This window comes from Drosophila busckii, chromosome 3R (genome assembly GCF_011750605.1).
Source record: "Drosophila busckii strain San Diego stock center, stock number 13000-0081.31 chromosome 3R, ASM1175060v1, whole genome shotgun sequence".
Taxonomy (NCBI): domain Eukaryota; kingdom Metazoa; phylum Arthropoda; class Insecta; order Diptera; family Drosophilidae; genus Drosophila; species Drosophila busckii.
In genome coordinates, this window is record NC_046607.1 from 1,923,535 (window position 1) to 1,945,466 (window position 21,932).

The window sequence follows — 21,932 nt, forward strand, 5'->3', positions numbered from 1 at the left end:
AGCAGCTTATTTCTAGAGTTTAATATATATATAAAGTTTATTACTTGTGCGGCAGTTTTCCCATCATTCGAAGTTGCTGCATTTGCTGCGCCTGCATTAGATGCTGTTGTCCTGGCGGCATGCCGCCCGGTGGCATACCACCCATCATGCCGGGTCTTGGCCCAGGACCAGGCATGGGCTGCATATTGGGCGGAGCTGGACGGTTGTGTACGCCCATGCCTTGCTGATTATCCGCCAGACCCGCCTTCCACTCTTCCAGACGATTGTAGTGCTTTTGCAACAACGCCTCCTTGCGCTGTATTTCAATGCTCAAATCTTGATTCTCATCCTTGATGAGCATATAGGGCTTAAGCGTGGAGACGAGAAATCGTTTTTGCAAAAAGAATGCTTCCATTTGACGTGCTACATCAATGAAGCGGTTTGTTGTCTTTTGCACCTCCAACTCAATTTCTTCTTTGTTGGTGCCGGAATTCGGCTCTTGCTTGGTAAGCGACAGCAAACACGCTTGAAAGGCTTCCTCGAATTCATCCATTAAATTACCTCCTCCGGCCTCATTGCTAGGTGTAGACATGATTTATTACTTTTATTAATTAATGTTTTTTTTTATTATTTATTTTTTCAGTCGTAAACAAGTCGTACTATTTAGTAAATAGGGTTGTTGTTTATAGAGAAAACAATCGATAACCGATTTCGATACTCGCGTGTCTACCCAAAGCGTAACAGCTGCTCGCAGTCAAAAGAAATAACAATTGTTAAATAATGCAATAATGAGTGCACGTTTAATATTTCGTAGCTTTTATACAACACAATGGGGTCTGCTAGCGCGCGTACCGAGACGTTCCAATCCAGGCCTCGGCTATCAACTGGAGCATCTACAGCAGCAAAGACTCGACGTAAGCGAAGATTATGCTGACAATGAAGCAGATTTTATGTCCACTCATCAAACAGACCAACAATACGAAGCAGAGCGCCAAAACCAAAAAGATCGTGTACGCCAGTTCATGATAAAACATAAATACTTTAGGGATGCGAAATTACCCAATTTGTTGCTCTATGCTGAAAAGGAGCAAATGCGTCTGCTGCACGAACGCGATGCTGAAGAGTGGAGCTTAGAGCGACTTGCGGAGAGTTTTCCAGCTACACCCGATATTGTACAGAAGGTGCTGCGTGCCAAGTGGCGACCACGCAGCACTAAACGCATACTTGCCCATGATGCCAATGTCATGCATAATTGGGCGCAACTACGAGCTGGGGACTGTGCCGAAGTGCCGCCAGAGTTGTGGCAGCATCTACAAAAGTTTGCGCAACGAGAACGACAAGATCTGGAACAGCTAATGCCAGAAAAATGGGCAATAAGGCCAGAGTTGCCAGTGCCGCGAGCAAACGAGTTTCGAGCTTTGCTGGGAAATCCAGCTAATAAACAGATTGCTTTGGAGCCAAAACAACAGGACAGCCTATCCCTTGCACCTGCTGAAAATGAAACATTTTTACTGTCAAAAGTAAAGGACAAGCGAAAGATGCGTCTGCAGGAGTTAAAGGACTCACATCTGGTCCAAGAGCATCTTGAGCAGCCGCTGCCCAATCCCAATGGCACTGGCCCGTTGCCTAGTTATGTCCAAAAATTTGAGCGCAGCGAAATTGTGGTCAGCGCTGAAGATCAGCGCAAGTATGAAATGAGTCGAGTAAAGGAACGCATCGTAATACCACGGAAGCTGTATAAAGCTGGCGCAACATATCGCGTAGAGGATGCATACTATGATGATGATGGCGAGTTTTTGTATCGTGTGCCTGGCATGACGGGTAACGAGCGATGAGTGCTTTAACGTCTATCTTTATAGTGTATTTCAAATATATAAACATACAAAGTTTGTTACAAAATAACAAGATTCAGTTGTTGAAGGCGGCAGCGATTAGATCACTGCCTGCTAAGATTGAATCGGAGGCAACAGTTATTTGGGCGCCAGAAAGCTTGGCCACAAAATCACAGGCAGCTATCTCTGCGTAGTTGGCACCGCCAATCACAAACACAAACAAATTACGTTGGCGCAATGGAAAAACATCGCTGGGCACGATGGTTGTTGCAGCTTTGAACTGCGACGCATACGACTTGGGAGTATACGCTTGTCCAGCTACAGACAACTGCAAGCCCTCAATCATAGCCAATTTGTTGGCTAATTGCTCGGCGTTGTTTGTGTTGAGCATTATGGAGCATAACTGTGCCGCCAACGGTATATACATGCCATTGAATACAAAGCTAGGACAAGATTTGCTTAGTACCAACTGAGGATTTGATGCTGCATTCGCTTCAGCCGCATCCTCACTGGATGTGAGTAGCTTGAGTCGATTGGCATTTGCCTGAAATTCGGTTTGTTGAAATTTGGGAAGCGGCAAATTGGCGAGCAACTTTGTGCTAGTTTTGCGGTCGGACAACAACATGGGTAACAAGCCCGCCTGGGCCAGCTGCTGAAAGACGCCTAAATTCCGGTGCCCAAACAAGTTGCAGTAATTGCGTGCAAAACTTTGTAGTTCCTCGGGCACAACGCCCACACACAAGTGCATCAAGCAAAACAGACGCAGCGTATTATAGCGTTGTCCATCGGTGGTCAGTAGCTCATCGATTTCAGTCAATAGGCGCTTGCGAGAGACATTATTGAGTATGTCCTCTTCCAGCGCTTGTAAGCGGCGATAGTTGCCTAGCATCTGTATAACAATCTCCGAGGCACTTAGATGCAGCAAAACCTTGGCCTTCAGCTCAGTTAGTTTAGGTAATTTACGTGCCACATAATCGTGCATTTCTTCCAGCTGCAAGTCGTTGAGTTTCTGAAGTTCAAGTCCCAGCGCCTTGACTTGGGCATGCACTAAGCTGCTTGCCTGTGCAAAGTGCTTATAACGGATGTCTCCATATATCTCGTCGCATGCTGAATTGAGTCTTATGACGCTTGTTTTGCCTTTGGGCGTTACACCTGGGATCTTCCCCTGCAGGAGTTTCAGTTTTTGGCTTTCTATTTTGTTTTGGGCATTGTCAATCAATATTTCGCCGGCGCGAAGCTGGAATACTTCCAAAAGCAACCCAGCATAAATAGCAGGTGTCAACAGGGAAGAGGCGTAGTCCCTATCTCTATCTATAATAATCCAAGCGCCAAAGTCAGCGGCAGTGCTGGGTTCCGGCACAGATCCCAAAGCCTGCAAGAGTTGCACCAATTGCGTCGAGTAGCTGCCAAAACTCAGCATTACTGTGGGCTTGCCGCAGAGCATTTGCAACAGCCGCAGACTCTGTGCCACAGCTGGCAGCCCTGAGGTGTTGTTTTGCAGATAAAGACACTCATACAGCTGGAAGTACAAATATATGAGCTTAAAACCATTCCTGTTACTTTACTGTACTCTTACATTGGGCAGCTCCAGGCTAAGCACACCACGATCAAGGTATATAAAGTCCCAATTGTAGTGATGCAGCTGCACCAGTCCCCAGAGACCAGCTTGTTCGAGCAGCATATGAAAGTAGGCGTAGCAGCTGGGTACACAGATAATGTGAAACAATTGCAGGGCCATGTCGGTCGACTCATGAGGTGTTTCCATAGCCAGTGGCTGCATTTGACGCAGCAGCGATTGGTAAGTGCTCAGCTGACTGCGTATCATATAAATGTGCACCTGATCCGCGGATCGTGGCAATCGCTGTTTGACATCATACTTGTAAATGCGTTGTATGCCTTTGAGCCTAGAATATTTACCATTAATATTGTGCATACATATCTTTAGCAACTACTTTAGCCATGAAGCGGTGCAAACATGTTCCAGCGGCTTAATTAGCTCTGGCTCCAAAATGAGCTCCTTTTTACCCGGTATTGAGCATAGTATGGCCTGCAACTGTAGAGGAATATAATATTTGTAATTCATAGCTTAGTTAAGCTGCCTTAACTCACCTTTTCCTGGGCTACTAACTGAAATCCCTGCAGCTTCCTTTCCAACGTCACACTTGCATCCATTTATTTCGCAAAATGTTTTGTTTACGTATTTTTTGTTACTCTTTAAAAAAAACAGCTGTGCTATTGGGAACTGCCAACTTGCTTTTAAAAGCTTTATTATGGTTGCTTTATGTTGTTAGCAGCTTTAGAAATTTGGAAAACACAAGTGTATAACACACACATATTTACTTATTGTTAACAAATAAAATTATATGTCTTTAAAACAGAACAGTGCTGTTATTAAGACTTTTATTTAAATATGTATACTAACAGCTTTTGTAGTTTAAAAGGTTGTATATAAGCCAAATAAATTTGACTAACGACCGACAATAAATTACTGTTGTGAAATCCAAAATGATATGATACAACTTTCTTTGTAGATTCAATACGAGAAAAACAAACTCTTCTCTAGAATCTTAAATCGGGTGGTCTTTGACCACGTTATGACAAAAAAAACTCATGCTGTCCAATATTTAAGTTAAAATTTCAAACCTTATTAGGCTCTAATAATAGTTGTGCAGGTCGATGGAAATGTATATTTATAATTATATTTATAATTATATATATGATATTAATACGGACTGAGGTGTACAAATTTAAATTTAACGTACATACAAATAATACTCATAATTAAGTTATGTTAACTAATTTCTGAAATGGGTGTATATTTATTAGGTAAGTAAAAAGTAAATATAGGAAATAGTATATGCACTTGAAGTATAGTGGTTTTTGATTAGATACGAGTATTTACATTAAAAAATGAGCGAAATATGGGTTTGAATTTAGCCTTACACAATTAATAAATAAATAAATTCTTTTTGTCAGCGAAATACTAATTCCTCAACATCTGAATTCTATATTTGCGAGAATTGATTGAGATTTAGCCTCAATGAAATAAATGTATTTCGCAAGAGAGAAAAATATATCAATGTACATCACGAGCTTTTCAAGCTTTCCAACTGTTAAAATAATTGTGAAATGAAAAGAGACACCTCAGTGTTTGATGTGCAGCTGACTTGTTGCGATAGTTAATTAAATAATTACACTTAAAATGGAGATAACAACAAATATTGAAAGCTTTAATGCTGATGAGCTTTATGCACCTAAATGGCTGAATGCACAGTTCTTTGCGGAGGTTCTAGCCAAATATGAAAAAGACCCAGAGCTGAAGGTCATCGATGTAAAGATGTCTCCAGCAACTGCCAAAGGGGATCACTATGCAAGCGTTATGTTTCGTGCTAAAATAGATTATACAACACAGAATGGCACATTCACCAAATCGTTGATAATCAAAACAATGCCTGAAGAAGAGGGTCACAAAAAGGGTATGCTTGGAAATTGCAAAATTTTTGAGACCGAAGTCGGTATGTATACTAAGGTATTGCCGATGTTTGAAGAGATCTTGAGGAAGGTAGGCGACGAGACTAGGCTCTCTGTGGCTTGCCTCTACCACAGTTTGGAGCCACGAAAAGTGTTGATCTTTGAAGATTTATTACCAGATGGTTATACAGTCATTAGAGATCGTTCTGCGACCATAGATGAGCTCAAAGCGGCATATTCGAAGCTTGCCAAATGGCATGCAGCTAGTTTCAAACTTCAAGATGAGGTGAATGCTCTCTTAAATTGTCTCTTTTTGTAAAGTAAATATAAAAAGGTTATTTGTCTCCAGAATCCAGATTTTCTAAAAGAGTATAGTTATGGACTCATGGCAATGCCAAATCTTCTAGAGGATCAATTTATGAAGAGCGGCATGCGTTTATTTATACATTTTTTGGATAAAACGCCAGAGCTGGCAAAATATAAATCATACTTTGAAAGTATTGAGACTATTTACATCGATCGCTTTAGTAAAGTATTGGAGGAATATCGAGTAAATCGTCAAGCTGGTGGGTACTATGTTCTTAGTCATGGCGACTTTCACCTAAGGAACATGTTGTTTAAACACAACAAAACCAATCAACAATTGGAAGATTGCATGTTGGTAGATTTTCAAATATGCAACCTGTGTCCCATAACAATCGATTTGATCTACTCTGTGTATCTGCTAATGGGTCCCAATGAGTGCCGTAACAGTTACAAGGAATTGTTTAAGTTTTACTACTCAGAATTAATTGAGACTTTGAAAAAAATTGGTTTTAGGCGTGTTCTTCCAAGCTTGGATACAATTTGGGAACAAGTTGCGCAGCATAAGTATTATGGTAAATTGTAAAACATGTTAAAATTTAATCATTTTTTCATAAACATGTATGTATATTTGTTTTATTTTTTAGAATACTTTCTGCTTACAACATTTTTGCCAATGCTATGTGGCGTGAGAACAAATACTGTTGACCCGGCTGATATACTGCAAAACGAAGATATACGCCAAAGCCTGTACTTCACGGATGAATTTATTAACTATGCTAAGGTGCTGCTGCCTCGATATGAAAAGCTGGGCTACTTAAATGAAAAGTAGTAGACATTTTGTGACTAGCTCTTTAAAAATAATCAAAGATAAAGTAAATAACTATTCAATAATCTTGTTTGTTTTTTACTGATCAGCTTTTAGTTTTCAAGTACTTGCAATAAGCTTTCTGTTTACGCTTTTGTTTTGATTTCACAAGTGTGAGCTTTGAAAGCTCGTAAAATAAGCATTTAAATAGTGGCGTTCAGTCCAAGTATTTTAGTTAACTTCTATCTACGGGCGGGTACGGACAGATCGCTAATTGACAAGTGTAAGCAAAATGGAGTCTAAGGCTAATATTGAATACAATGATGATGAATTGGAGCCACCAACGTGGCTAAATGCGCAATTATTTACGGAAGTTCTCTCCAGCTATGAAAAAGCGCCAGAGCTGAAGGTCAATGACATCAAAATTTCTCCGGCAAGTGCAAAGGGGGATCATTATGCGAGTGTTATGTTTCGAGGCATCATTGATTACACGACCCAGAAGGGGACGTTCTCCAAAGCATTGATATGCAAAACAATGCCAGAGCAAGAAGGTCACAAGAAAGAGATGTTGGGAAATTCTTATGTATTTGAAACTGAGATTGGTATGTATAGTAAAATTCTGCCCAAATTCGAGGAGATACTGCGTAAGGCAGGCGACGAGACTACACTTTGTGTGCCGTGCTTGTACTACAGCCTAGAGCCGCAGAAGCTGCTGATCTTTGAGGATTTAGTGCCGCAGGGATACAGTGTCATCAGAGATCGTGATGTATCTATGGATGAACTCAAAGCGGCATATTCGAAGCTTGCTAAATGGCATGCAGTTAGTTTATATGTGCAACAAGAGGTAGGCATGAGTATTTTATCAATTTGCTTCATATTTAATCTTGCTCTCAATACTTTTAGCAACCAGATTCTTTAAAAGAATTTAAGCATGGTATGTTTAGCATGCCAAATATTATAGATGATCCCTTTGTTAAAGATGGCATGCGACAATTTTTAAAATTTTTGGAATCAGTGCCTGAGCTAACAAAATATATACCATACTTTAAAAGCATTGAAAGCACGTACCTGGAGCAGACAAGGAAAACATTGGAGGAGTATAGGGAGAACCGTCAAGCTAATTGTTATTATGTGCTGAGTCATGGCGACTACCATGCTCGCAATATGCTTTTTAAGCACCGCAATGGTAACCTGGAAGATTGCATGCTGGTGGACTTTCAAATAAGCAACATGTGTCCTATAACCATGGACTTGATCTACTCCATTTATATGTTAATGGGTCCGAACGACCGTCATAATAATTACAAGGAATTGATTAATTTTTACTTCAGCGTATTTGTCAAAACTCTTCAAAAAATTGACTACAAGGGTGAGCTTCCAAAATTGGACGAGCTTTGGGCACAAATGGGACGACATAAAGAATATGGTGAGCTTCTAGTTGGTAAACATTTTTGAATCGCATTTAATTTTGATCTTTGCAGATTTATTTTTATTTTCAACATTTTTCCCCTTAATTTGCGCCATGAGAACAAATGCATCAGCGTTAACGGCTGCCATTACGAATGAGGAAGTGCGCCAAAAGTTGTACTTTTCAAAAGACTTTATAGAAGAAGCAAAGATTATATTGCCACGATTTGAAAAATTAGGTTACTTGAAATAAGTTTATAAAATTCAATTTAGATAAAAACATGAAACCATTTAAATTTTAGATCAATACATTTTTGAATAGTGGAATTTGTTTTATAATTGTCGTATGTAAGCTTAACAATAATTTGTAATAATTATAAAATCTGATCATGAAAAAGTCAATTACAATGTCAGTCATTTTGTTCAATGTGACTTGTCTGCGCTAGTAGCATTCATACTATTTGAACAAGATAAGTGTGTCAGCCTTGATATTTGACTATTTTAAGCTCTTATTAGCAGAAACACAATTCTAATCAACAGAATTGTTATATTTGTTTGTGTTTGTATTATTAAAGTAAAATGCGAGAAAGAAAGATAGAGAGAGAGAGAGAGAGAGAGAGAGAGAGAGAATGAGAGAGAGAGAGAGAGAGAGAGAGCGAGAGCGAGAGCGAGAGAGAGAGAAATAGAGCAATAGAGAACGAGAGAGAAGGGTGCCTTATTAAGAGATAAGTTCTGACATACGGAAAATTCATAGTTATATGTACAAATGTATATATAAAGCTGTTGTAGGCTATCATTAGCAATTATAATTAAAAAAAACAAATTATTATGCAAGGCGTAGGGTGTTACGTCGTTCTCATTAAGTAACAATCGCTGTTTTAGAAGTCAGAAACAATACAAGTTTTTTATCTTAGCACGTACTTTATACCTTTGCTCTTTGCCAGTATTTCAGTCTAAATTATAATCTGTTATACATGTAAGCTATGATAAATTATAATTATATCAAATTGAATACGTGTGTTGCATTAAAAAAAAAAGGAAATATATTTAGTAGATAATAGTTATTTAATAATTATTAGCAATTATAAGAGTGTATTTTAGACTTCATTAAAAACAAATTATTATCATTCACAACCAAACGTTTTTCCATAACAATATGCTATGCTTCCTCAAAGAACCCCAGCGCTACCATGCGAGGCAATTGATATTCAAGCTCTCTCCTGTACTCCTTTTCATATAATAGGTCCTTGGATTTTTCTGTGTCCTCCACCAGATCTGCTACATCGCCACCATTGCGCATGTACGTAATAAAAGGTAGGAATGTAACGAGTAAGAATATACCTAAAGAACAAGGCTCAATTAACTTAAAGCTCTACAACTTTTTTTAATAAATCTAAACTTACTGTTGTGCCTCTTTTCGAAAAGCTGCTTACGAAACGTTGCCAGACATGGTGCATGTCCTTCATATCCAATTTTTGTCAATGTTTTCAACAAGGTTTCAAAGTAGTAGTTAATAAGTTCATCGCAATTATCGCGGCGCTGTTCAAAACTGAATAACATATATATGGCGTAGATAACATCATTTGCCATTGAGGAGACATAGGACATTTGAAAGTCGAGTAGCATGCATTCCAGATCCTTAAACATCATATTTCGCAAATGAAAGTCACCATGGCAGAGCACGTAGTAACCATCTGGCTTACGGCTTTCACGATATTCACGTAATACGTTCAGCCAGCGTTGGTTTAAATTGTCGCGGAGCGGCTCAAAATATTTTTGATACTGCTCTAAGCCATCAACCTCACCCAGCATTTGGATGAAATTTGGCAACGACTTAGTCATAACCTCTTGCTCCATGAAGTTAGGTAACGTCGACACATCATATTTGAGTTCATCAAACAATTCAGGCTGTTCCTTAAGCAGCTTGAAACTAACTGCATGCCACTTGGCGAGTTTTCCCAGAGCTGCCTTTAGCTCAGCCAAGTTCGCAGGTCTACCACGTACAACGGAAAATCCCTGGGAAACCAGATCTTCAAAGATCATCACATTGCGCGGCTCTAGGCTGTAGTATATGCAGGATGTACAGAGTGTTGTCTCATCGCCGGCTTGACGTAATATCTGTTCAAACATTGGCAGTATTTTTGTATACATGGCGATTTCGGTGGCAAATATATGCGAATCGCCCAGCAGTTCCTTTTTATGACCCTCCTGTTCAGGTAATGTCTTTATAATAAGCGACTTCGAGAAAGACCCCAGCCGTGTAGTGTACTCCAACGTTGTCCGGAACATGACGCTGGCATAATGATCGCCCTTCACACTCGCTGGAGATATTGTCAGCTTTTTAACCTCTATATCGGGTTCATTTAGATGCTGAGCCAGCACATTTTGAAAAAATTCAGTGTTTATCCACGCTGGTGCTTCCAACTCATCCGCATTACAGCATTCCTCACTTGTTGCCATATTCACCTAGCTAAGCTCTAAGTATAAATTCAAACTAAAGGGTAGACCGCCAAAAACTTGTATTTATACCAAATACAGCTAGCTTTTATAGCAAAGCTTTCAGAGATAGCAGTCCCCAATTATAAAATTAGTGTTAAGTGTGATTGACATGAACTGCAAACCTAAACAGAATCTACTCATGATGACCTTCAGTACCCATTGCACAGCGCTCTATATTGCAATCCACCCTGGAAGCAAAAGCAGAGATTTATTTTGAATGAAAGCTCATTATCTGCTCGTTTGCGCTCTTTACCTGCTGTCGGCTATGATCAGCTGAGCTAGTGAGCTGTTGATGCAATTTTGACAGTCATGCTTAGGTGTTCAAAAGAGCATAGAGCTTGAAAGCTCTCTCTGTTTATTGAATTTATAAGGTACTCAGTTGATTGCCCTATACTGCTGATAGCAAACAAGCCAGTTTTTGCAAGCTGTCTAATAATAATACTACTCATGCTTGCCGTCAAAAAAAAACATAAATATATTTAAGCAAACACATGCTTGTAAAGCTAGGCAAACGAAATACCTCAGCTAAAAACAGTTGCGTTACGTCAGACTATAAAGCTTAGAAGACATTTAGTAAATATTATCATTCAATATAATAAATTGGAAAAAATAATTAATAGGTATGTATATAAAGTAAATTCGATTGGGAATAACTATGCTATGCTATGGTAGTAGTGAATTTTGTTGACTTATTGACAGATTATCTGACTGAGTGTGTTAGTCAACTTAGATAACTATTTAAATATTTATATGTGCTTGGAGAATGACGTTGATAGCAATTAGAAAATATTTATTTTGTTCTATTGATATTGATAAGCAATTTTAAAACCTGTTATCCGGTTAGAATTGCAAAAGATAAGATATCATGCAAATTGTACTCACTCTCATATGAAGAGTAACGATGTAGCTACATAAATGAAATTTCACAAGAGTTTCCTTTATTTCGATAAGATATAAAATTAATCGACAGCTTCAGATTGTGTTTTTAATACTTGTACCTATTACTTGTCGAAATGTATTAAAAGTTGCATGAAATTGTGAAATATATTCATATCCTCAATATACTCCAAAGGTCATTGCTATTGGGTAGATAAAAAGTTCCACTGCTAAAAGATAAACGATGTGGAATTGCGTAATCTGAAATAACGTTAGATCTTGGTACTACCCCAATGTGCAAGCGGTTAATAGTTTGTTTATTTCAGCTCATTTGGGGCTGAAATCAATCGATGGCATTCATTAAGCTGCTAAGCGGCATACAGTAAACTTGGCAAACTTGCTCAGCTTCTATGTACATACTTAGTTGGCCAAAGTTTAGCAATTTGTCAGTGTTGCGGGGAAAGTTAATCGCAACGAATTGGAATGTTATTATTAGTTTTCGAATTAGAGCGATGTGCAGGGAAATAATGATTAATTAATATAATCATAGTGAATTATTTTGCATGTGGTAAAGTTGTGACATGACGTTTAGGTTGCTTAAACTGGTTTAAGACCATCTACAATATTGTTGAGTTTCTAACAAAAATACAATACTTAGAATTAGAGCATATGTATATTCCTGGAACTCAGCGTGGAACTTGAGACAAGTCTTGTGTTAACCATCATAATAAAATGCAATCGTGGCTCAAAGCAGACCACTTGAGTAAGAGCAATCAAATGCTCACTCAGACTCTTGCTCTACGCTATTAAATGTCAGGCAGATTTTAAAACTTAAAATAGCTCCCATGATACAAGCATTAAGAGAGAGAGAGAGAGATAGAGAAAGTTGGGCTCAAATGACAGGCACACAAATGCCAAGTCACGTTCAGGCCATTTATTACTTTTATTTTAGCCGTATTAGCCAAGGAAGATATGTATGTATTTCTCATGGTGCATAATACAAGAGCACCACGTGTATTTCTATTTGATATGTGTAAAATGTTGCACGTAAATAAATAAAATGCTTGTGCTCTACTCTGTTTGTTTAGGGACCACAGGCTAAATTCATGCACGGGCTTTCTATATAATTTTGTTTTATATTCGGCTTAATGTGTATATTTTAAAACCATAAACTACAATATAAAAAGGAACGTAACAATGCTTTAACGAAATTTTTCAAATCAACTTGTTTAAATAGTTTTTGTTGTATTAGACTCTCCATTAGCAATGAAAGTCTCTAATGAATCAGAGGCTTAATAGTTTTGCTTTTTCTTCAATTGAACTTAATTCAAATTAAACAATTCTCAGCTGCTTGCAACTCTTCTGTACCACGCACGAATAAATAAATTATACTTTAATTACGAAATTGGCCAACGAAAGCTCTGAGTTTCTTTCTTCAAGCAAATTTACGGCTAAGTGGTGCAGAGAACTTTTAACATTGCTTAACATGAATATGTGCAACGTAGTAGTATGCGTGGGCGTGGGCGTGGGCGTGGCTGCATACGCACTCAGAGCAACTCGCATGTATGTATATTGAGTTGAAAAATGCTACAAATTCTCAGCCGGCAGCTTTTGGTTTTCAGACCCTGTACGAAACATGTATAAAAGACTCTCGCTGGCGAGCAGTAGCAACTAACGTTGGATTCATTTTTAATTTGTGTGTTAGAGGCTGTATATAAATTAAACATTTACACTTGACTGGCTTGGGCGTTATCTAATTTTGTATAAATACAAAGGGTTTCATGCTATCAGTCGGTCCCTTTTATTTTATTTTCTTATTTCCTCCTCCCTCCCTCGCAAATCGCAAAAAAAAAACATATTAGGCAATTAAAAAACATTTAAAATGTGAAATAAATCGCAAAATCGCTTGGTAATGTTTAAGACCTATGCCGGAAATTTCACGATCGGAAAAATTACTTAGGAATTATTAAAATTTTCAATACAATTCGTTCACTTTTTTTCAACTGAAATTCAATGCAAGCAATTTGCCTTTGACTTTTCGTAATGCAGCCAGCATTGCATGCTATAAAATATACCCTTAAATAATTAAACGGCGCTACTGCTTGTTACGCGAAAATTAGTTAATTGCAGCTTTAACTGTCCCTAATTAGCTGCAGAGTCTTGTTTGCTGTGCTGTCAAGAGGTAATTGTTTGTAATGTCGGGATTCAGATGCAATGTAACTTTAACCTGAATTATTGCTCGGAAGGTTTAATTATTGTGACTATGCGCGCTGCAGCAGCAGCAGCTTACGCTGGTTGGATTTCAACTAACCCGGCGCAAATTATTTGCTAATATTAGGCTTCAAATTGCCGCTGGGCGCACACAAGTCAAACTGGACGACAGGTAAACAGGACAATGCTTGGCCCAACGCCAAATTCTTGGGGCTCACATTTTTGCTTGTGCAAATATTTAGCAAAAAAAGATGCATATTATAGCTAATGGCCAAGAAATAGTTGGCCAATCTGCACTTGTAACTTTGCTGTGGTTTGGCTTAGTTATTTTAAGCCTTGAGTTAAAGTGTTAGGCTAGCAACATATTTCAACCGATTTGCAACTTTTTCTTTTGTTCTAAAATAATTGAATAAATGTACTATGTTTTTGCTTGTTTCTCTGCGTCTTCCGGCAACAAAAGTCAACGGTGCTTGTAACTGATAACGTTTGTCCACCATTAACAATACCAATAACAATGAAAGCAAACACAACTACAACTGGGTGGACCGCCCACCCGCCCACTTACATACATATGCATGTATGTAAAATTGGCATTGGCCAATGCTTGTAGCATAATAAGCTTGTCAATAAACTGTGGCTTACTTTTGCATTTGTCTTCGCACAAAAAAATAAGAAGTCGACACGATTTATGGCAATTTCAATATGCGCAAGCAAGCAGTAAATGCAAATTTGAAAAGCACAAGCACATCGTGATAACGAATTCAGAGATACACTAACAAAACTTTAATTTTATACATTTTTTTATTTAATTGTCGTTAATGTAATCAGCTTTAATTTTGTATTTATTTCGATTTCATTTTGTTTTACGTTTTAAATTCATTTCATTTTTTTGTAGAAACTATTTATATTTTATTTATTTATGAAATTTAATTAAAGTTTTAAATTTTACATTTTATAAACAAAGTCAATTTGTAATATATACAATCGTTTGCTTGTCGCCGCTGATTCCCCTTGAGTCTGCCCTCAATTTGCAAGTCAATTTTTAACAAGCGTTAAAGCCAATACAACTAAAGTCAGCAGCAGACAGAGAGCCTGGAATTGTCTATGCGAGTGTGTGTGTGGGTTTGCCAGGATGTGTTTTTATTGTTTATTGAATTAGTATCGACAACGTGTCGGCACACAAAAGAGCTTTGTTTTTTTTATATGTATCAGCCGAATAACTGTAAGTGCTGGCATATAAATGAAAATTTAACGCATTGTTTAACGCCTTTGTTTTCTTATTTACCTCACACGTGCTTTAATTTCATTTCTCATAAATGTTGCATGGCATGAAAAGAAATAATAATCAACTGAATTTAAAGTCTGCAAATATATTCTATGCTGTCATCATAAGTTATAACACTAATTGATGGCAATAATTTTTGTGTGGTAAAGCTTTAATTATTTATGCCAAGTAATTGACAACTTGTGGCATGTGGCATGTGGCATGTGGCCTGTGGCATGCGCGGCATAATATTTTATGCTGTCAGTGTAACTAAGCCTGCAACTGAGACGCCAACGCCAGGAACACACATTTACACTCAACTGTAAGTGCAAATGTTTAGGTGTCAACTTCATTAAATATTTGTGCGTTGTTCGCTTTTAAAACACACACACAATATGTATAAATGTATGTGTGTGCGCAATGTGGTCTCAACTACATGTGTTTACATGCTCTTTAGCTGGCCAAGTTGAGTAACAAAATAATACAAATACGATATACACGACAGCATCATGCTGAGCTTACGTCATTGACAGTCAATATTCGCACCTTGTTAAATGTCCTTCGCCTGAATGAACACGCACACACACAAATGCAGCGTGGTGCCTCTCAAGGTTTTGATACTAGGTTCCAGCTTTACACACTAAAACGTCGACGATGACAAGCACAGGCTACACCCTCGACTCGCTGCCTTTGGTAAACACTTTAACATTTATAAAAACGCACAGCTCCTTTTGTTAGTCAAAATTTGTTGCTGGCACTCCTTTTCAATAAAAATATTTTGTTTAGTTTTAGGTGCGGTTTCAGTGCAGTTCAACATGTCAGCTCAGTTGTGTACTATCGATTTACTTAGCGTAGTTTATTTAATAAATTTTTGGTTTAATTTTGAAGGCGGCCTTGGCATATTTATTATGCAATAGGCTAGTTGAATCTTTGTGTTTTTCTAAAGCTGCTGCGTTTGCAAACTTTGGCTTTAACAAGAATATTAATTAGTTTGCCAAAGAAAGACTGCAACCCAGCTCTCAGTTTTATTTAATGTAGTGCACTAAAGTTGTTTTATGTTGTGCTTATTGGTCAGTTCTTTGAATGTTTATTTGCGGCAGCGTTGATGCCTCTTTGCTAACGCCTAAAGTCAACTTTGATCAACCATAAAAACTTTTTGACAACTGCCAGCACGCTTAGCAATCGGGCCAGGCGCGTTGCAAAGTTTTCGCTTTCTGCAAATTTAATAAGCGGCTAATTATGAATCACGCATTCCGTTTACGTGTACGATTTGATGTTAACAATGTATGCGCCCAAAGTTGGGCTGCACAAATTTGTATTCACAAATACGTTTCGAGCATGAACTAAGCTATAACTTTATATACTTGCCAATGATTTCAAGTGTAACTTATCGCAGCATTATAGTTACATTTGGTTGCCTAATGGCAACGATTTATCTCTGCCAGATTGCATTGGCTTTTGACATCAAAGTGCATGCCGTTGCAGCTTACCAATTGACATACATACACACACACACACACACACACACACACTCACACACAGAGTGAGAGAAGGAGAGAGAGAGATGCATAGTAGAGTTGAGACTGCCAGTTAAAGACGAATTTATCTAGAACTTTATGGTAAATGCTTGTCGGAATTTGAATTTGCCATGCGGCGTACACGATTAAAGTAACATATGAATGCTTATGTCGTTACGCTTATGTTGATGATGCCTTTGCTGCATATTCATATTCAACGTGCTGCAAATTTTACAGGAAATCGCCTCGAGCGGCATTCGGGTCTGCTGCTGAAAGAAAGAGCACTCTTCAAGCGCTAAATAAACATGAATCTGTGACACGAAATGAGCTCGCTTACCTACACGACTGTGATACACACAGACATACACACACTTGCTGCACTCTTTTTAATTTTTTCTTTTTGCTTAGTGGCACAGCTTGGGAGAGTAGCTCAGCTGTTTGCTTTTGCGTGGCATTTGCGGCTTGCCCCTAACCTCGCATTACCTTGCATGCTTGGGCAGGTCATCAACAACGGCGCGCGTGTACAGGAAGTGCATTAAAAGCGTATCGCCCCAAGTGCACTGCCACAGTCCCAGAGACTTGATAAAAAGCAACAACAACAGCATGCACTGTTTTCGAAGCGCATGTGGTCGGGCTTACGACTTGGCCATCGCCTTAAGCTGTGTATGTGTGTGTGTGTGTGTGCTGTTTTTTTAGTAGATTTTTCTATTCGACATAATAACTTAATTCCAAGAAGCGAGTTATGTGTAGTGTAGTGCACCGCAGGCAACGAGGCGTATGCGCGTTATTACGTTTTTGGCCACTAAATAAGCAGCGACTGTTTAAGAGCAAAGGCAGCAGCAGCTTTGCTAATTTCCACAACAACTACAGAAGAAGCTGTAAACTCAACTGCAACGACACAACGACCACAAACAATAATGGCTATAATGAAAATGCCGCGGCAAGTCCATGCGACGAGGACGTACGTAAGTGAAAGCAACAGCGCAACTTTAATTGGACACTGGTTCGTGCTGCATCATAAACATTACTTGGCTCGTTGCCAGCGCACAATATAAAACAAAATATTACGAAAAAAAATACAAAACAAAACAGAACAAATGTACAAAAATGCAATACTTGCAAAAAGCCACGTAGCAAAGCCCAGCTAACATGGAAAATTTAATTTCCTTAACAATAATAGCATAAGTTATATTTTAAATTCAAATTGCTCTGATCGTGTCAGCTTGGTTATTTTTTTCTTCCAGAATATGTTCTGCTATATATATATATATATATATATATATATATATATGTTATGCTATTGCTAGTAATTAGATAAGATTTTCAATATAGTCTCTTAAATACTCAGTAATCTGAATAGTATTTGAGACTATTTTAACCCGCTGACCATTTATATGACTTATAACTCAACCTGTTTTGCAATCTTTGCACATCCTTTAACAATCAAACATTGTGCAATTTGTCATGCAACAATTACAAGACCTTCGTTGGCTATCGATTGCTTTTTATTTGCTTGCTTTCTCTATTTTAACGCATAAGCAGTGGCTTAAAACGCCGCTCAAGTGGTGCCATTTGTTAGGCACAGCATAAGAAATTATCCTGTAATTAACAATGCTCTTATGTGGACCACCACACAGCGCAGGGCTCGTGGCAGTAGGATTTATTGTAAATTCCATTAACGCTTACGGCCAGCAAGCAGCAAGCCAGCAAGGAAGTGCCACAACGCCAGCAGCAGCAGCAGCAGCAGCAGCAGAAGCAGGAGCAACAGCAGCAATGGTGTTGGCCAACATCAAGTGCATGTTTCCAATTGCCAGTGCCTGGGCTTGTGACGTCATTTTCATTGCATGACCTTCACTGCAATTGCGGCACATAAAAAGGCCTTAAAAATTGTTGCACACATACATATGCAAGCGAGCGCATAATACGTATGTGTCTGTGTGTATAAATTTGAATGTTTGCTTCTGTGTGTGAGTTTTTATTTTCGTGCTCTCTTTTTGTTGGTGCGAGCTTTTCGGCAGTAAAGCTGTTGCCACATTAACGTCGACATCTGCACTTTTGCTGCTCTCATTTCTTAGTTGCTTTTTATACCCTAGCCTTGAGCCTATTGCCAAGGGCATAAAGTTGCTATGGCGCTAGCTATGGCATAAATTATAGGGTATATGACAGTCGTGGCATGGCCGGTAATGCGCTTATATATTTTTCATAATTTGTTTGCCTTGACTATTTGCCTTGTTGCGCATTTCGCATCGAAGTGTTGGTGTGTGCGTCTCTGAGTGATGATAGCAGCTTTGCATCTGCAACATATGCTTGCCACTGACAAAGTCATCAACGCAGCAATAGCCAAGCCCGAGGGTGGGAGACTTAAAGTGCAGCATTGCCGCTTGACTTGCATCCACACAGTGAGCATGTTGTTAAGATTGCAATTGCAGCAGCAGCAAATTTATTATTTATTAAACACGAGTTGAGTTCAAAGCTAAGAAATGTTGGAAAATTTCGCTCACGCATGTTTGCCTTTTAACATTTTATCTTTGTATTTATTTTGCCGACATTTAAATTTGACAGCATTTGGTAGACATTTGCATAAAATGAACGAACTCTTTATTACTCGGCTTGGAAGCTTGCACGTGGTAGCATTTTTATACACTTTGACATTTTTGTAAAGAATGCAAAAAGGGTATAATGAACTTTTGCAAATGTATGTAACAGGGAAAAGGAGGCGTGGCAGACCCCAGTTGTCATCATCGCTGCTGACGCTACGAAATCGAGCTGTGACGCTTTAGCTGCTTTGTGTGTATGTGTTGCTGTGCCCTAGTCAAAGTGTATATAAAAGTTGGTTGCCCCCCACCTTAATGCGTCCACTTGTTTTCAGTTAAACCTATTCAGATCAAGCCAGATGTTATCAAAGCGCCACCACGCATGCAGAGCGGAAGTATGACGTCATTTGATAATTACCGTTAAGAGTAATGTGAGCAACGTGGCAATCGCTGGAAGTCGTTGGCTTGAATTATTAATGATGCGTGGGGCTTTTGTGGCTTCCGCTAGCAAAAGCTTCTCTAACCTGTGCCACGACCTTTGACAAATTCCGTAGGTGCAATTATTCACACTTGTCACACTCACACACGAATTCAAGCGTTAGAGCTGGCATTCATAGTTCCTAATTAATTCAATTTTTGGGTCGACAACGATTTCAAATTTTCGAAGAAACTAATTAATATGAATAATAATAAAAATAAAAAAAAAAACATATTAAAGATAACACTAACAAATCGTGTGTCACAATTACAATTATTAGTCACTGAGTTTAATTTTGTGTACTCATATCACAACCCCAAGTATGGATATGTACGTAGCCGTTGCATGGGGACCTCTGTATTTTACTAGTTCGTGTTACGCACCCGTTGAAAAAGTCCTAAGATGGGGTTTCATTTCAATATTAAGCATGTGGTGGCGTTTGACCCTATTTCTGGACATTTCATACAAAAATCGATATGATAATAAAGTAAGTAGAGGTGGTTGCCTAGTAAGCAGTAATTTCACCAGCTATGAACGTTCTTTTTTTTATTTTACTCAGTCGTTATTGATTCACGCATTAATGATTAACATTAAAGAATTATCTTTGTTACAGTTCCAAAAATAGCTGAAGCTCGCCCGTCGCTCAATCTGTTTAATTATTTAATTATATCACTCATTGTGAACTTTTGGACAACACTAGGACAAAAACAAACACTTTTCCTTCTAACGACTCAAACTTGACATAATTGATAAAACTGAATAAAATATTGAGTAGCTTAAATGATTGCAGTTTAATTAAATCGCATTCATTATGCACTTTGCAATTAAGCTAAAAGTTTATTAAGTTAATTGAATACCAAAGTGTGTTTTATTTTTAGTTGTATACACTTAAATCTGCTCGGAATCAATCGAAAAAGAAAATACATTTGCTCGTCAATCAATCATGATCAAATTAGCAGCACTACGCAAGCGTTGACCAGTTGGGCATCAATCAAAGTCGTGGGAGGTGAAAAACTAAAATAGTTGAATTAATCTCGAATGCCATGAAATACATATATACAATTAAAAAGCTTAACTCTATTTTTTATACCCCTCATAGGCAATGTGTATTGAATTTTAAGCAGGCTACAGAAAAAAGTTGTCACTGCGACATGAAATTTGCATTAGGCAAATGCCAAGTGTTACGGCTGCCTCTCTCCGTCAATTCAGTGTTCCGTAAACAACTGCAATGCTGACCCAGCAGCATTTACATTTAGCATTTAGCCCTGGCGACTATAACACCATAGACCATGCAACATTATGTTGCAGCATCAACACAGGTAACAATAGGTAAACCAAAGCTCCCAACAGAGACTACAGCATACACACTAAATTACAAACATATATATATTATTTAAATATTTTTAATCAAGATTAGGCGCATCATGCATATTTCATTCATATGCATTTAGATTTACGTCGCAAAAATGCAAATCTATGCAGTTTGCCAAAGTTTGCGTTTGGCGTCCGTAATCGATGAACTATTGCATTGAGCTGGAAACATTCAGAGAGGGAGCGAAATCGTTAATGGCCAGTGGCCAATGCCACACTTCAATCAAGCCAAAAACAAAATCACAGCTGTCTAATTACGATGAGCTAACGATGAGCTGCAGTTCACTGCGCGCACTGCTGCAGTCAAAATTGAATGGCAGCCAACGCTGCTGGTTTCTAGTTTCGCATATCTGTTAAGACTTGCATAGAAAAACGCTGGCGGTAAAAGCCAATTGGCTTTAAAGCAAGTTGAGCAAACAGTCAACGAGTCTAATGAAAGCTGAAGTGTAAAAGTTGCCTTAATTGTTGCTGACATAACACACACACACACACAGGCATAAACATATGTAGGTGTAGGCATGTATGCTTGTGACCTTTAAAGGCTTAAAGTTATGTCCAGTTATTTCCATAAGGTCTGAGCACTTTGCTTGCAGTTCCTAACAAGCTTAGCATTTATATAGTAGCCATAATAAAGTTTTTTTCTTCAGTGAGTAATAACAGTATTTTATTTACTGCTGGCTTAGACTTAAAATTAAGGAAAATGTGAGCTTGCCTACAACTTGAAGGAAGTGAAGAAAAAATGCTGAAATCATTTCTTAACGAGCTAGCGGCGTATGCTGCGCAGTGTGGTGCGATGGGGAGCTTCAAGCAAAATGTGCAATCAGTGGCCTACTGGCAGTATGACTTTTGACTCTTGGGTGCTGTTGAGTCGCCTGACAACGAGAAGAGGCACACACAAACCAAATGGCAGTCTGGCGTAAATGTTGACGCCTTTGTCGAGTTTAAAATTCCCATGCCTCATATACAGTAGTACCGAGTCGCCCATGACTCTTACACATTTCCACACAGCCCTCGGTGAAAATGAGCTGCGCTGCTCTAGTCTCTAGTATAACGCAGTTGACATGAAACGCCAATTAGATGATGGCGCACGTTGCTTTAAGCTCGTATCACAAATTTACCACGCCTCTCGCAGTTTCTGCGGCAGTTTACTGCTATTTTCATTTTACGTGTGATTTTCTAGCATTTCAACAGCCTGGGCCTGTCAGTGTGGTAGTCAGTTAATATCCTGCGCCTGCCCCACAGTCGAAATTGCTTACTGCTGGAATTTATTTGACATTGCTATGCGTATTGCAAATTCATGTTTTTGTTGCTTTGCTTGTTGTTCTTGTTGTTGCAACCGGCAGCTGCGCATTATTTACTGTTGCCTGATTACAAACCAAATG

General features: G+C 38.5%; 6 protein-coding genes across 8 annotated transcripts; 3 read left to right on the forward strand and 3 right to left on the reverse strand.

Annotated features, from left to right (window-relative positions):
* Positions 1–3: 3 nt before the first annotated feature.
* On the reverse strand, positions 4–621 carry LOC108604082 (mediator of RNA polymerase II transcription subunit 28). The gene has a single exon (XM_017993356.2). The coding sequence runs from the start codon at positions 569–571 to the stop codon at positions 41–43; it is 531 nt and encodes a 176-aa protein (XP_017848845.1). The 5' UTR covers positions 572–621; the 3' UTR covers positions 4–40.
* A 70-nt stretch (positions 622–691) lies between these two features.
* Positions 692–1,872, forward strand: LOC108604675 (neugrin). Of its 2 annotated transcripts, XM_017994228.1 has the most exons (2): positions 715–893; positions 949–1,872. In XM_017994228.1, the coding sequence occupies exons 1-2, from the start codon at positions 809–811 to the stop codon at positions 1,812–1,814; spliced, it is 951 nt and encodes a 316-aa protein (XP_017849717.1). In that variant the 5' UTR covers positions 715–808; the 3' UTR covers positions 1,815–1,872. The 2 variants fall into 2 exon arrangements, with proteins under 2 accessions (XP_017849716.1, XP_017849717.1); XM_017994227.1 differs by having other exon boundaries at positions 692–1,872.
* On the reverse strand, positions 1,822–4,069 carry LOC108604674 (vacuolar protein sorting-associated protein 33B). 2 transcript variants are annotated; one of them, XM_017994225.1, is made up of 4 exons: positions 3,921–4,069; positions 3,764–3,864; positions 3,388–3,715; positions 1,822–3,330 (listed from the first exon to the last, which is right to left on the reverse strand). In XM_017994225.1, the coding sequence occupies exons 1-4, from the start codon at positions 3,981–3,983 to the stop codon at positions 1,888–1,890; spliced, it is 1,935 nt and encodes a 644-aa protein (XP_017849714.1). In that variant the 5' UTR covers positions 3,984–4,069; the 3' UTR covers positions 1,822–1,887. The 2 variants fall into 2 exon arrangements, with proteins under 2 accessions (XP_017849714.1, XP_017849715.1); XM_017994226.1 differs by lacking the exons at positions 3,764–3,864; positions 3,921–4,069 and adding an exon at positions 3,729–3,746 and having other exon boundaries at positions 3,388–3,672.
* Positions 4,070–4,953: 884 nt separating this feature from the next.
* Positions 4,954–6,470, forward strand: LOC108601499 (CG31300). The gene is made up of 3 exons (XM_033294012.1): positions 4,954–5,568; positions 5,632–6,160; positions 6,233–6,470. Exons 1-3 carry the CDS (start codon positions 5,014–5,016, stop codon positions 6,415–6,417), a joined length of 1,269 nt encoding a protein of 422 aa, XP_033149903.1. The 5' UTR covers positions 4,954–5,013; the 3' UTR covers positions 6,418–6,470.
* Positions 6,471–6,638: 168 nt separating this feature from the next.
* Positions 6,639–8,091, forward strand: LOC117134622. The gene is made up of 3 exons (XM_033294091.1): positions 6,639–7,237; positions 7,297–7,819; positions 7,875–8,091. The coding sequence occupies exons 1-3, from the start codon at positions 6,686–6,688 to the stop codon at positions 8,051–8,053; spliced, it is 1,254 nt and encodes a 417-aa protein (XP_033149982.1). The 5' UTR covers positions 6,639–6,685; the 3' UTR covers positions 8,054–8,091.
* Positions 8,092–8,863: 772 nt separating this feature from the next.
* Positions 8,864–10,294, reverse strand: LOC108604138 (maker223). Its single transcript, XM_017993447.1, has 2 exons — positions 9,204–10,294; positions 8,864–9,141 (listed from the first exon to the last, which is right to left on the reverse strand). Exons 1-2 carry the CDS (start codon positions 10,258–10,260, stop codon positions 8,960–8,962), a joined length of 1,239 nt encoding a protein of 412 aa, XP_017848936.1. The 5' UTR covers positions 10,261–10,294; the 3' UTR covers positions 8,864–8,959.
* Between the last annotated feature and the right edge of the window lie 11,638 nt (positions 10,295–21,932).

Coding starts and splice junctions, on each gene's coding strand:
- LOC117134622 (XM_033294091.1), top strand. CDS start 6,686: ATGGAGTCTAAGGCTAATATTGAATACAATGATGATGAATTGGAGCCA. Junction 7,238..7,296: donor GTTTATATGTGCAACAAGAG/GTAGGCATGAGT, acceptor CAATACTTTTAG/CAACCAGATTCTTTAAAAGA. Junction 7,820..7,874: donor GGGACGACATAAAGAATATG/GTGAGCTTCTAG, acceptor TGATCTTTGCAG/ATTTATTTTTATTTTCAACA.
- LOC108604082 (XM_017993356.2), bottom strand. CDS start 571: ATGTCTACACCTAGCAATGAGGCCGGAGGAGGTAATTTAATGGATGAA.
- LOC108601499 (XM_033294012.1), top strand. CDS start 5,014: ATGGAGATAACAACAAATATTGAAAGCTTTAATGCTGATGAGCTTTAT. Junction 5,569..5,631: donor GTTTCAAACTTCAAGATGAG/GTGAATGCTCTC, acceptor ATTTGTCTCCAG/AATCCAGATTTTCTAAAAGA. Junction 6,161..6,232: donor TGCGCAGCATAAGTATTATG/GTAAATTGTAAA, acceptor TTTATTTTTTAG/AATACTTTCTGCTTACAACA.
- LOC108604675 (XM_017994227.1), top strand. CDS start 768: ATGAGTGCACGTTTAATATTTCGTAGCTTTTATACAACACAATGGGGT.
- LOC108604674 (XM_017994225.1), bottom strand. CDS start 3,983: ATGGATGCAAGTGTGACGTTGGAAAGGAAGCTGCAGGGATTTCAGTTA. Junction 3,865..3,920: donor AGTTAGTAGCCCAGGAAAAG/GTGAGTTAAGGC, acceptor ATTCCTCTACAG/TTGCAGGCCATACTATGCTC. Junction 3,716..3,763: donor TGCACCGCTTCATGGCTAAA/GTAGTTGCTAAA, acceptor TAAATATTCTAG/GCTCAAAGGCATACAACGCA.
- LOC108604138 (XM_017993447.1), bottom strand. CDS start 10,260: ATGGCAACAAGTGAGGAATGCTGTAATGCGGATGAGTTGGAAGCACCA. Junction 9,142..9,203: donor TTTCGAAAAGAGGCACAACA/GTAAGTTTAGAT, acceptor CTTGTTCTTTAG/GTATATTCTTACTCGTTACA.